General features: G+C 41.8%; 2 protein-coding genes across 3 annotated transcripts in view; both read left to right on the top strand.

Moving 5' to 3' along the window:
* LOC115282256 (keratin, type I cuticular Ha1) overlaps positions 1 to 1,302 on the top strand; it is a 3,984-nt gene extending 2,682 nt beyond the window's left edge. Inside the window, exons 6-7 of one of the 2 annotated variants that reach the window (XM_029928200.1) lie at positions 42 to 262; positions 915 to 1,302. In XM_029928200.1, coding sequence (XP_029784060.1) covers positions 42 to 262; positions 915 to 1,047 — 354 coding nt within the window. In that variant the 3' untranslated portion in view covers positions 1,048 to 1,302. The remainder of the gene's footprint in view (positions 1 to 41; positions 263 to 914) is intronic. The other variant, XM_029928199.1, reaches the window with a different exon arrangement.
* Positions 1,303 to 13,711: 12,409 nt separating this feature from the next.
* The window catches only part of LOC115281964 (keratin, type I cuticular Ha3-II-like), a 15,200-nt gene continuing 14,775 nt past the window's right edge, over positions 13,712 to 14,136 (top strand). Inside the window, exon 1 of the mRNA XM_029927719.1 lies at positions 13,712 to 14,037. Coding sequence (XP_029783579.1) covers positions 13,819 to 14,037 — 219 coding nt within the window. The 5' untranslated portion in view covers positions 13,712 to 13,818. The remainder of the gene's footprint in view (positions 14,038 to 14,136) is intronic.

Genomic DNA, 14,136 nt, shown 5'->3' with positions numbered 1-14,136 from the left:
TGAGAAGCGGCTGTGTGACATTCTGTATGTTCCCCACACAGAGGGACTCCCTGGAGAACACGCTGACGGAGACCGAGGCACGCTACAGCTCCCAGCTGTCCCAGGTGCAGTGCATGATCACCAACGTGGAGTCCCAGCTGGCCGAGATCAGGAGTGACCTGGAGCGGCAGAACCAGGAGTACCAGGTGCTGCTGGATGTGCGGGCTCGGCTGGAGTGTGAGATCAACACGTACCGGGGTCTGCTGGAGAGCGAGGACGGCAAGTGAGTGACCAGCTGGAGGTATCTGATGAATTCATGCTCACATAAGCATAATTCTCATTTGGACTCTGGACAAAGAGCACATACTTTCAAAAGGAAATCATGCCTCCACACCAGGCATGACCAAATAGAGCTTAGAAAACACAATATGGCCAACATTCAAAATATAGGAAAGCAAGAACTATTTGATACACACACTGAAATTGTACAGCCAATTCTTTGCATTCTTCTGTGAGCATATAAATATGAGATCTATGATATTGCTTACATGTTACAGACTGTATTGTATAGAGGGAGCATTTGCATACGCTACCTTATCTGACCTTGCATTTACTGCCAAGCAGGTTGGATGAGCATCCTTCCCATTCTGTAGGTGAAGAGAAGCTAAGTTGACTTTCCCAAGGTCGCCAGCTAGGAATGGACAGTGTGGGGAGTCAAAGCCAGAGTTCTAGAGTTTCTGTCTAGCACTTTGGGCATATGGTGGGAAAACCAGGAACTTTGCAGTTCTGGTAGGGAGCTTTGCAGCAGGGAAGCCTGTGGCTTTCTCTGTTACAGGTCAGGCCAAATCCCACAGGCAATTCCATTCTTGGGGTATCTCTTGTGTGTACCACAAGCCTCCCTCAATTCACCTTTCCACATCATTTTTTTTCTCCAGGCTGCCCTGCAACCCTTGTGCTACAACAAATGCGTGCGGATCCGCCGGGTCCTGTGTCTCTAATTCCTGTGCTCCCTGCACACCCTGTGCCCCCCGCCCACGCTGTGGGCCCTGCAACTCCTTCGTGCGCTAGAGCCCCGGGGCTACCAGAGGAGCAAGGAGGCAGGGTCCAAGGTTCCAGAGATTTGACCTGGCACTGGTTCATTCGGCCAAAAGGGGCAGAAAACATAGTTTGCATGGCTGGAGCTGCCCCAGTAAGGCAGCCATGAAATTCACCCCACCTGCTACAGACCATTCATTGCCCACCCTTTCTTTCACTGAGGCGTGTTCTTTCTTCACTTGCCCAGAGAACTCTCCGAAGGCCCAAGGCCTTCCCTTGTAACCTGCTAATAAACTTGATTTCCCTGGCAAAGCAGATGCCTTTCTCATTGGTATGCATTTGTTTCACCGCACCCATCACTTGAGCACTCTATAAAAAAGCCACTTGAAAGCCAGGTTACATAATGGCCTGACTCTTGGATACAAGATCCTTTCTCTGCCTGGCGGGCGGATGGCTGGGCTGGCGCCCTGGATGCTTGGGTGAGGCAGGCTGGCAGAAGGGAGGGCAGGGCAGCTGCCTCGAGGTGGCTCCCATCTACCCCTACCACTCTTGGATGTTCACCATTCTCCCCTTGAGACTTGGATATTTCCTGGAGCTGATGCATGTAAATCTGAAGTGCGGAGGCATAATGGGGGGACTAGAAAGAGGCTCTGGAAAGTTCATCTTTTCTCAGCAGGAGGTTTCAGGTCCAGTGCTGTATTATCTGGGGGCTGGTGACCTGGGCGTTCCAGGCAGCCTCAGGAACACCCAGCAAAGGAATGCTCTATCCCACCTGCCTGCTGTGCTCAGGACTTCCCCCTCTTGCGTGGGTGGATCATTATCAGCCTGGGCTCACTTCCCCTTCCAGCTCTGGGGTGTAGAGACCTCCTCACTCCTCATCTGATACTTCTGCCTTTCTCAATCCGTCCCAACCAGTACCTGTTGAATACCTACCCTGTACACACCCTGGATGGTGGGGAAGGGAGGGGCACATGGAGAAGGAATTTTTTTTTCCTAACGTTTATTTAATTTTTAGAGAGAGAGAGATAGATACAGCATGAGCAAGGGAGGGGAAGAGAGAGAGAGGGAGACAGAATACGAAGCAGGCTCCAGGCTCTGAGCTGTCAGCACAGAATCAGACTTGTGGCTCAAACTCACAAACCATGAGATCATGACCTGAGCCAAGACCTGAGCCGAAGTTGGACGCTTAATCTATTGAGCCACCCAGGTGCCCCAACTAGTTTAAAGGGATAAAATTAGTCCCTAAGTAGTGCTATTTTAATGCATTATCCCTAACACTGAACACACAAGCTTGTGCTGCAAACAAAATCCCTAGTACTGAAAGTGACATCAGTGTTCATCAAGAAAGGCTTGAACTTGAATCTTTACCTTGAAAGAAGAGCCATGGAGATGTTAAGCACTGACTCGCTAGAACCCCAGAGGGCCATTTTGACATGAAAGAATCAGAGACCACTCAGGTTTCTTCCTTTTCCCACAAACCCTCCCATCACACCAGGCTTTTTGAGGCAGCTATAGGACCCCACTTTCGGGAAACAATCTTATGTACTGAAATAACTGTGGCGGGGGGTGGGGTGTGGGGGGAGGGCGCCTGGGTGGCTCAATTGGCTAAGCAGCCAACTTCAGCTCAGGTCATGACCTCATGGCTTGTGAGTTTGAGTCCTGAGTCAGGCTCTGGGTGGACAGCTCGGAGCCTGAAACCTGCTTCAAATTCTGTGTGTCCCTCTCTCTCTGCCCCTCCCCTGCTCATGCTCTGTCTCTCTGTCTCTCAAAAATAAATAAACATTAAAAAATTTTGAAATAACCAGAGTAATTGAAATTACATATACATTTGATAAAGCAACTATTTATTGTTTCTACCATAATTGTCCCCATGACGCTTACTTTTAAAGCTCAAATTCTAGGGTGGATTCAGACTTGCACACCTTGCTGCTTGGTTTGTGAGAAGCCTCTGACCTGCAATCCCCTCTCTGATGTCCATGTCTGTGATTGACTCCAAACCCAAGGTCAAGCTCAGTTCAGAGGCCCTCCTTAATTTTGTTTGTTCCTTTATTCCACATCCTGTGTACATATATTATTTTATAATGATGCAAAACGTAATGCTGATAGCCCCTGCAGTAGGCAGAAGACTGCCCTTCTCTGCAGAGATGCTCACATTGCTTCCTGGAACCTGGGAGTATGTTAGGCTGCACACAGAGGGAGACTAAAGGTGCAGCTGGAACTGAAGCTGCTAATCTGCGAACCTTAAATGCAGAGATCACCCTGGATTATTCAGTGGGCCCGATGTAATACGGGGGTCCTTCAAGTAGAAGCAGGAGGCAGAAGACATTGAGAGGAAGAGGGGGATATGACTGAGGACACACATCAGAGCCACGTGATTTAAGAACTGGACCCCTCACTGCAGGATCTGAAGATGGAGGAAGGGGACCATGAGCCAAGGGAATTAGGTAGCTCATAGATGCTGCAAAAGAAAAGGAAATGGATCCTTCCTTGCAGCCTCCAGAAAGGAACATAACCCTATCAACATCTTAATTTTTTTTTCTTTTCATTGGGGAAAAAAAATACACATAAAGTTTACCATTTTATCTTTTTCTTTTTTTAGTTTTAATTCAGGGACATTGAGTATATTCACCTTATTGTCCATCAATCAGCACTTTCCATATCCAGAACCTTTTCATCTTCCAACTGAAACTCTGTCCCCATCAAACTCTAACCCCTCTGCCTCAAGCCCCTGGTAACCTCTATTCCACTTTCTGTCTGTATGAATCTGACTATTCTAGGTACCTCATATAAGTGAGATCATACAGTATTCAACTTTGTGTGTGTATATGTCTGACTTATTTCACTTGGTATAATGTTTTCAAGGCTGACCCATGTTGTAGCATGTATGAGAATTTTGTTCCTTTTAAAGGTTAAATAATATTCCATTGTACGTATCACATTTTGTTTGACCATTCATCCATGAATGCGTATTTTGGCTATTGTAATGCTGCTATGAACATTGGTGTGTGTGTGTGTGTGTGTGTGTGTGTGTGTGTGTGTGTATTCCAGTCCCTGTTTTCAGTTCTTTTGTGTATGTACCTAGGAGTGGAATTCTTGGATCATATGGCAGTTCTGTGTTTAATTGTTTGAGGTCATGCCATTTAACATTCCTGCCAGCAACACAAGGGTTCCAATTACTCCACATCCCTGCCAACGCTTTTTAAATTCTGTTTTTTTTGTTTCTGTTTTTGCCAATAGCCATCCTAGTGGGTGTGATGTGGTACCTCATTGTGGTTTTGATTGCATCTTCTTAACTTTTAGTAATGCTGAAGCATCTTTTCATGTGCTTGTTCACCATTTGCAAATCTTTGGAGAAATGTCTATTAAAGTCTGCTGAACTTTTTTGGGGGGGTCATTTAGTTTTGTTGTTGAGTTGTAGGAGCTTTTTATGCATTCTGGGTATTTTCAAATATCTTCTTCCATTCTGTGGGTTGTCTTTTCATTCTCTTAATAGTGAAATTTAAAAGTTTTTAAAAAATTTTTTGGAATTTATTTTACCTATTTTTTCTTTGGCTATCTGTGCTTTCGGTGCCATGGCCAGGAAATCATTGCCAAACCCAATATCATGAAGTTTTCATAGTATGGTTTCTTCTAAGTTTTATAATGTCAACTCTTACACCCAGGTCATGATCCATTTGGGGTTCATTTTTTACATATGGTGTGAGGTAAGGGTCTAACTTCATTCTTTGCCTGGGAGTATCCAGGTTTTTTTTCCAGCATTATTTGTGGAAAGACTGTTTTTCCTTCACTGAATGACATTATTTTTGAAAATCACTGGTCATCTATATGAGGGATGATTTCTGAACTCTCTAGTCTATTCCCTTGGTCTAGATGTCTGTTCTTATTCCAGTGTGGCATTGTTTTGATTACTATAGCTTTGTAGTCAGTTTTGAAATCAGGAAATGTGAGTTTTCTAACTTTGTTATTCTTTTTAAAAGATTGTTTTGGCTATTTGGGGTACCTTGAAACCTCATATGAATTTTAGGATGGAATTTTCTACTTTTGAAAAAGCTATCACTGGGATTTTGATAAGTATTGCATTGAATCTCTTTGATAGGGATTTCTTTGGGCAACATTGCCATCTTAAAGAACTAAATCTTCTAATCCACAAACACAGAGGGTCTTCCTATTTATTTATATCATCTTTAATTTCTTTTAGTAATGTTTTGCAGTTTTCAGCATATGAGTTTTTTGCCTGCTTTGTTACATTTATTCCTAAGTATTTTATTTTTGTTGATATTATTGTAATTAAAAAAATTTTACTCTCAGTGAGAGTAAAACTTTGATTTTAGACCCAGCCTAGGCTTTTGACCTATAGAACTTTAAGATAATGTATTTGTATTGGTTTAAGCTACTAAATTTGTGATGATTTGCAATGGTAGCAATAGGGAACTAATATGGCTCACATCTTTTGTATATCAGCTATGGGTTAGGCAAAATACTAGGGACTTATCTATCTTTATAAAATACTTCAAATTAAACCTATTTTAACAGATGAGGAAACAGCCTTAGAGACTTGCTCAAATCACAGTTGGTTATTAGCAGTTATGAGATTTGAATCAGGTTCTATTTATAGGTGCACATGACACTACTATAGAATATGTAGAATGGTTTAAAAATCAGAGCACAATGAATACATCCAGGTCAATGACAGTCTTCAAAATTGTTCCCTACATAAAGATTCCAGCTTAATTTTGGCAAGTCTTTTTAAGGACTGGCTTTCGAGGATGTCTGGGTGACTTAGTCACTTGAGCCTTTGACTCTTGCTTTTGGCTTAAGTCATGATCCCCGGATCATGGATGGGATCAAGCCCCATGTCGGGCTCTACACTGAGCATGGAGCCTGCTTGGGATTCTCTCTTCCTCTGCCCCCCCCCCCCCCACTTTGCACATTCTCTAAAAAAAAAAAAAAAGGAAAAAAGAATTGGCTTTTGAATCAATTATAAGCCACATGTGAGGGTATTTTTTTTTAAGCTTTATTCATTTATTTTTGAGAGAGATAGAGAGCATAAGCAGGGGAAGGGAAGAAAGAGAGGGAGAAAGATAATCCCAAGTAGGCTTCGCACTGTCAGTGCAGAGACCTACACAGGGCTCTACCCCACGAACCGCAAGATCGTGACCTGAGCTGAAATTAAGAATTGGACACTTAATGCACTGGGTCATCTAGGCACACTGGTGTTGTTGTTTTAATTATCTAACTTGATTGTTTATCTTATTCACAATGTTTCTTGTTGAATGGCTTCCAAAAAATCAAATCGTCCTTAAAAGGCAAAGGTTTGCTATCAACAAACTGGATGTTAAAAAGATACATACACTGCCAAAACATAAAGTTCCAAACATGCTTTGAACAGAGAAGCCATCATTAGAACAAAGGAAGATTCTGGCAAAGCTTTTTGGATCTGCAAATTCTGTCATGTTCTTTCAAAACAGAAATCTCAAATCTTATAGTTAAACCTTAATTTTGTATATAAATGTGTTCCACATCCCCTTAAACACTTCCATGTGGCTTTTATATTATTGGCAGGTACTCTTTCATCAACATCATACATGAGAACAGTGGTTCTAAACCTTGGTGGTGCTTTGGAATCACCTGGGGAACTTAAAAAAAAGCCAAAGATAGAGTTTGCCCTTAGAGAGCCTGATTTAATTGGTCTGGGACACAGCCTGGCCACTGGGAGTTTTAGAATCTCTACTGGGGGTTCGAATGAGCCAAGTTGTGACCCACTTTCCAGAACTACGGTATTGGTTCTCACTTATCCTCTCATCTAATCTGTGTCCTTGGAAAGGCCACAGTTTCTTCTTCTGAGCCTCAGTTTCCACAAAGTGCAGGTAACAGTCTCTTCTCTATCTGCTTTACACACTTGCCAAGAGGGTCATGAAAGATTGTGTTCATGGAAGCACTTTGCAAGCCAGATATTTTTATCAGGGTTATTATTTTGACTTCTGATGACCTAACATATAGATAATCTTCTTAAGAAAAGAGAAGCTAGTCATTTTTGTTGTTGTTGTTGTTGTTTCCTTCCCAATGGTAGAACTTGTATACCGTCCTGTTGTCTTTCACACCATTGATTCTTTCTTTAAGTCCCCACCTAGCTCTGCACCTGGGGTACATGCTCAATTCAGCATTATTTGATACTCTTTGGCTCCAGACCCATCTTCTGATGGGGCCCCAAGCCCTTCTCAATTGGCATTTCCAGTGCTCTTTGGTGACCCGTTTTATTGGCTCTTGGCTATCCTGGTCTGAACTCTGAGCCCACTGGGAATATCATCCTCAAACACTTGATCCATACCCCTAACTTGTGTCCTGAATATTTTTGCTAATTCTTTCCCTGTTACCCTGAAACTTTTGTATTTACTATGGATACAGCTAAGGCACTTTGTTGAACCCTTATATCTGGGGTCAAAGTCATTTTTTGAGTTCTTTGAGGTCTGATGTCTACAGGAAGAGCAGGATGTTCCAGGAATGCATAGCATTTTTCTCTGTAAAAGCCCATTTCATTACTTCCAGGAGGCATGCATTGCATCATCACAAGCTTGTGGGATTTGTCACTTTTTAACCTCCAGTTTACTGAGAAGCAAAGCAACACACAGGAAGCCTAGGTGTGTCTTCCTGTTCGTCCTCAGAGCTGGCATTGGAATTCATGAGATCACCTCTGTGTTTTCTTCTTGTGTTTTGTCACACCCTGGCCTATGCCAGTGTCTCATCTCTCTATCTCACAGTGAGGTAGAGATGGGCCCAGCAGACTTGAGTCTTCTTAGTTGTGTCATTTTGGACAAGTTAACTTTCTTCTCAGATTATTTAGCTCTGATACATGGTGACAATAATGGCATTGAAACATCCAGAGTTTAGGGTGAGAATAGAATATTATATGTGAAGGGTGCTAGTAGACCACCTGATGAGGAAATGACATATTGACATTCATTTCTTTCCTGTCTCACCACCTGGACCTCAGTTTTGTTCTCCATAAGTTCAGGTCTTTCTAGTTTTAGAATGCTTTGATTCTTAGAAAATAGATCTTATTTCTGAGAGATGAACTTTTACAGTGCTAAAAGTTCAGGGTGAGGTAAGTAGGCTGTCTCTCAGATTCTAAATCACCTTAGGTCATGCCATTGTGCATTTTGATTTGTTTAGATGCTAAGAAAAGGCAATCTAACTTCCAATCTGTACATATCAACCAGTCATGCAAAAGGACAGCCATTTCCCTGTGGCGTAAAGTAAATAAGTGTAAGTTGGTTTTGGTTCAAGAGGGTACCATAAAGAGTAGTTAAGGGAGAGGGCTTCTTGGACAGAGAAGGCTTTGGAGGACTGAGGGAGTTGGAAGGGGTTGGGAATGGGGCCACAGAGGGAATCAAAAGCAAAAAGGATAAAGAGAAGACAATGGGAAGAAAGGAATCTAAAATTTTCTTCCCCTTAAAAAATCAGAGAAATTTCTGTGTCAAATGTTTGCATCGTATTTAGGCATTCAGGGTCAAGAGTTAGACAATGAATTGTTCAAATCCCAGCTCTGCCACTTTCCAGCTCTGTGTCTTCAGAAAATTCAGAGCCTTCTCCAGACTGTTAATTTATCTGTAAAAAGGGAATAATTTTATAGGCCAATCTTACAGGGTTGTTGAGAGGGTCAGTAAGAAACATGCCACAGCACTTAGCACCTACCTTGTTTGGCACAGAACAAGTATTCATGAAGTGGTAAGTAATTTCATCAGCATCACCAAAACTATCATCATTATTATGGATGCTGGCACAGAAATGCAAGGCTGGAGGAATCTCCAGTAGAGCCCATTTCTTTTTTTTTTTCCTTTTATAGTTTATTGTCAAGTTGGTTTCTATATAACACCCAATGCTCATCCCCACAAGTGCCCTCCTCCATGCCCATCAATCCCCTTCTCTGCTCCCCTTCCCCCATCAGCCCATAGTTTGTTCTCAGTATTCAAGAGTCTCTCATGGTTTGCCTCCCTCCCACTTCCCAACTATTTTTCCCCCTTTCCCTCCCCCATGGTCCTCTGTTAAGTTTCTCCAGTTACACTTATGAGTGAAAACACATGGTATCTGTCCTTCGCTGCCTGACTTATTTCACTTAGCATGACACTCTCGAGGTCCATCCACGTTGCTACAAATGGCCATATTTCATTCTTTCTCATTGCCATGTAGTATTCCATTGTATATATAAACCACATCTTCTTGATCCATTCAACAGTTGATGGACATTTAGGCTCTTTCCAGAATTTGGCTATTATTGAAAGTGCTGCTGTGAACATTGGGCGTACATGTGCTTCTATACATCAGCACTTCTGTATCCCTTGGGTAAATTCCTAGCGGTGCTATTGCTGGGTCATTGGGGAGTTCTATTGTTAATTTTTTGAGGAAAATCCACAGTGTTTCCCAGAGTGGCTGTACCAGTTTACATTCCCACCAACAGTGTAGAAGGGTGCCAATTTCTCCACATCCTCGCCAACATCTATAGTCTCCTGATTTGTTAATTTTAGCCATTCTGACCAGCATGAGGTGGTATCTCAGTGTATTTGTATTTCCCTGATGAGTGATGTTGAGCATTGTTTCATGTGTCTGTTGGCCATCTGGATGTCCTCTTTGGAGAAGTGTCTGTTCATGTCTTCTGCCCATTTTTTTCACTGGATTATTCTTTTTTCAGGTGTGGAGTTTGGTGAGATCCTTGTAGATTTTGAATACTACCCTTTATCTGATATGTCATTTGCAACTATCTTTTCCCATTCTGCTGGTTGCCTATGAATTTTCTTGATTGTTTCCTTTGCAGTGCAGAAGCTTTTGATCTTGATGAGTTCATTTTTGCTCTTGATTCCCTTGCCTTTGGGGATGTGTTGAGTAGGAAATTGCTGTGGTTGAGGTCAAGGAGGTTGTTTTCTGCTTTCTCCTCTAGGGTTTGGATAGTTTCCTATCTCACATTAAGGTCCTTCATCCATTTTGAGTTTATTTTTGTGTATGGTGTAAGAAAGTGGTCTAGTTTCATTCTCCTGCATATTGCTGTCCAGTTCTACCAGCACCACCTGTTAAAGAGGCTGTCTTTTTTCCATTGGATACTCTTTCTTGCTTTGTCAAAGATTAGTTGGCCATACATTTTTGGGTCCAGTTCTGGGTTCTCTATTCTATTCCATCAGTCTATGTGTCTGTTTTTGTGTCAATACCATACTGTCTTGATGATGACAGCTTTGTAGTAGAGGCTAAAGTCTGGGATTGTGATGCCTCCCGTTTTGATTTTCTTCAATATTACTTTGGTTATTCGGGATCTTGTGTGGTTCCATACGAATTTTAGAATAGTTTGTTCTAGCTTTGTGAAGAATGCTGGTGCAATTTTGATTGGGATTGTATTGAATATGTAGATTGCTTTGGGTAATAATGACATTTTAACAACATTTATTCTTCTGATCCATGAGCATGGAATATTTTTCCATTTCTTTGTGTCTTCTTCAATTTTTGTCTTAAGTTTTCTACAGTTTTCATCATACAGATCTCTTACATCTTTGGTTAGATTTATTCCTAGGTATTTTATGTTTTTTTGTGCAATTGTGAATGAGATCCGTTTCTTGATTTCTCTTTCTGTTGCTTCATTATTGGTGTATAAAAATGCAACCAATTTCTGTACATTGATTTTGTACCCTGTGACTTTGCTTAGTTTACGGATCAGTTCTAGTAGGCTTTTGGTGGAGTCGCTGGGTTTTCCATGTAGTGTATCATGTCATCTGCAAAAAGTGATAGTTTGACTTCATCTTTGCCAATTCTGATGCCTTTTATTTCCTTTTGTTGTCTGATTGCTGATGCTAGGACTTCCAGCACTATGTTAGGCAACAGGGGTGAGAGTGGACATCCCTATCATGTTCTGATCTCAGGGGGAAAGCTCTCAGCTTTTCCCCACTGAGGATGATGTTAGCTGTGGGCTTTTCATAAATGGCTTTTATGATGTTTAAGTAAGTACCTTCTATCCCGACTTTCTCGAGGGTTTTTATTAAGAAACAATGCTGTATTTTGTTAAATGATTTTTCTGCATCTATCAACAAGATCATGTGGTTTTTATCTTTACTTTTGTTAATGTAATGTATCACAGTGATTGATATGCAAAAATTGAACCAGTCCTATAACCAAGAATGAATCCCACTTGATCATGGTGGATAACATTTTTATATGCTGTTGAATTCGATTTTCTAGTATCATGTTGAGTATTTTTGCATCTGTATTCATCAAGGATATTGGACTGTAGTTCTCTTTTTTTTGCTAGGTCTTTGTCTGGTTTGGGAATCAAAGTGATGCTGTCTTCCTAGAATGAGTCCAGAAGTTTTCCTTCTATTTTTATTTTTTGGGATAGCTTGAGAAGAATGGATATTAACTCTGCTTTAAGTGTCTGGTAGAATTCCCCAGGGAAGCCATCTGGCCCAGGGCTCTTATTCTTTGGCAGATTTTTGATAACTGATTCAATTTTTTCACTGGTTATGTGTCTGTTCAGATTTTCTATCTTTTCCCGTTTGAATTTTGGTAGTGCATGTGTGTTTAGGAATTTGTTCATTTCTTGTAGGTTGTCCAGTTTTTTGGCATATAATTTTTCATATTATTCCCTGATGATTACTTTTATTTATGAGGGATTGGTTGTAATAGATCCATTTTCATTTGTGATTTTGCAGTAGAGCACATTTCAATGCCAATACAAGAAAGGAGGTTTTGGTGGCAATACAACCCCATGTAGAGAGCTTGTCTTCCTCAAGAACCACCCCAAATAAGATAACCAAATTCACAAGATCAGTAACTTAGCAGAGAATGTAGGCACAGTGTGCCCTCTGCCAACTTCCTATTCTGGCTACCAAGTTAATGTTAAAATTTGTATTTTTGTTGATTAATTAATGAATATAGTTCTATGTCCCTACTGTTTGCAAGTAGGTGAATGAGGTATTATTGGATTGGCCTGGGCAATTTACCTAGGTGTCTGCTCAATAGAATTGAATTTTCAGAAAACTCTATATCTTGGTCATCTGGCCAACAATAGGAAGGAGGAAGGTTAAAGAAATAAGCATCAGTCCCACCCCCAACCATATTCACACACCATCTATTACTTAAATTGATAACGGAACTATGAGGTGGGCAGCATTATTATTACTTAAATTTAACTGATGAAGAAAATGAGTCAAAAAGGGGAATTCACTTCTCTGAGCTCATATCATCAGTAAAAATGTCAACTGAGGTAGCTTAGCTTCAAAGGCATGTTTTTCTATGACGTTGATATTGCCTTTGAAATCTGGACAAAACGTTTATAAATTACTTATATTATGTTCCACAAATAATTTTTTGGGATTTCTGTCTGAACCATGATTTTGTTTCTGTGTGGAATAAAGGACAGATAGAGTGACAAGAATAGAAGGTGGATGAGGAAGACTATTTCATTAAGATTCTTTATTGGGTAATAGGGAGACTTCCAAGAATTTGGGAGGGTCCCAGGGTATCTGACCCCACAGGTGATAGAGAGGCACCCACTCATCAGGAATGGTGTCCACTTCTTAGGGATGACAGAGTGAAGGTGCATTCTCATGGGTGTTGTGACTGGTTTTGGGAGCATCTCAGGCTGGCAGTCACAAATCTAGGGATGTATGATGCTCTCAGAAAGAGGATTAAGTCTACAAATAAGGTGAGAGAAATTTACAGAGACTCTGAGATAAGGTCACCATGGATACAAAGATAGCTCTGAGCTCCTCATTCTGGTTTTTCCATTCTCGTTGAGTCTGAAGTATAATGCTTCATATTTATCCTTCAACACTGCCACTTGAACTCTCTCTATGGAATAGTTCAGGCATAATTTTCTTTCTAGATATTTCTTCTTCTCATATTTAGGGAGATTGCTGCTTCAGTACAGTTTGGTAAAGTTTTTTCACTAAGGGCCAGAGACTAAATATTTTAGGCTTTGCAAACCATATGGTCTCTGTTACAACTATTCAGCTCTGTCATTGTAGAACAAAAGCTAAATACCTAAATAATAGACATAGACAATACCTAAATAAATGAACATAGCCATGTGTCAAGAAAACTATATTTTGAAGAAAAGGCAGCAGGCTGAACTTGGCCTATGGGCCCTCGTTCGCTGATCTCTGCTTTAGGGCTATTCCCATCCAGCCAGCCAGTTTTACTTCCTAGCCATGAACAGTCCATTATTTTCAATCTCCGTGTATTGATAAATTTCCACAGCTCCAATTAATGCTATCATAAGTAGGGCCCAGGGTTCTTGCAACTAGTATAGGACAAATTTCTACTATGAAGTCAAGTTGAGCCAAACACTGAAACATGGGTAGGATGGGGAAAGAGAGCCAACTGGAAGACTGTTCACTCCAGAGTCTCTTTCCAGGGAATCTAGTGAGAGAACCTCATGGGTGAGGAGTCCCAAGCAACTCCACCCCATGTCTCTGGCTGTCCTTCCTTCTGACTAATGGAGAGAGCCATTTGGAGTTGTGATTATTCTGTCTCCTTTGAAGCCATCTGACGAAACTCTGATTTCACCAACCACTAGCACCCAGGAGGAACCTGGTGTGACACAAGCTAAATGGAATAATTTTATGGGTTGAGGAGACTCTTTGCAGGCATCTAACTAGCATATTTTGGAGAAAAAATTAGCTGAAGCATTAGGAAAAGAAATTATGCTGTATGCCAACCCCCACCCACCATTAAGGGTATAAAAGGGCCATAGAGGAAGGAGAAACTCAAACCTCACCATATCCGCCTAGATCAGCTTACCTGCTCTCCATCACCTCTCCCTGCACTATGCCTTACAACTGCTGCCTTCCCAACCTGAGCTGCCGCTCCACCTGCTGCTCCCGGCCCTGCGTGCCTCCCAGCTGCCACACCTGCACCCTGCCCGGGGCCTGCAACATCCCCGCCAGCGTGGGCAACTGCGGCTGGTTCTGTGAGGGCTCCTTCAATGGCAGTGAGAAGGAGACCATGCAGTTCCTGAACGACCGCCTGGCCAGCTACCTGGAGAAGGTGCGCCAGCTGGAGCGGGAGAATGCTGAGCTGGAGAGCCGCATCCGGGAGTGGTGCCAGCAGCAGGTGCCCTTCGTGTGCCCCAGCTACCAGTCCTAC

Source organism: Suricata suricatta, chromosome 17 (assembly GCF_006229205.1).
Source record: "Suricata suricatta isolate VVHF042 chromosome 17, meerkat_22Aug2017_6uvM2_HiC, whole genome shotgun sequence".
NCBI classification, from domain to species: domain Eukaryota; kingdom Metazoa; phylum Chordata; class Mammalia; order Carnivora; family Herpestidae; genus Suricata; species Suricata suricatta.
Note: the sequence above shows the minus strand (reverse complement) of the source record. Positions and strands in the feature narration are given on the sequence as shown.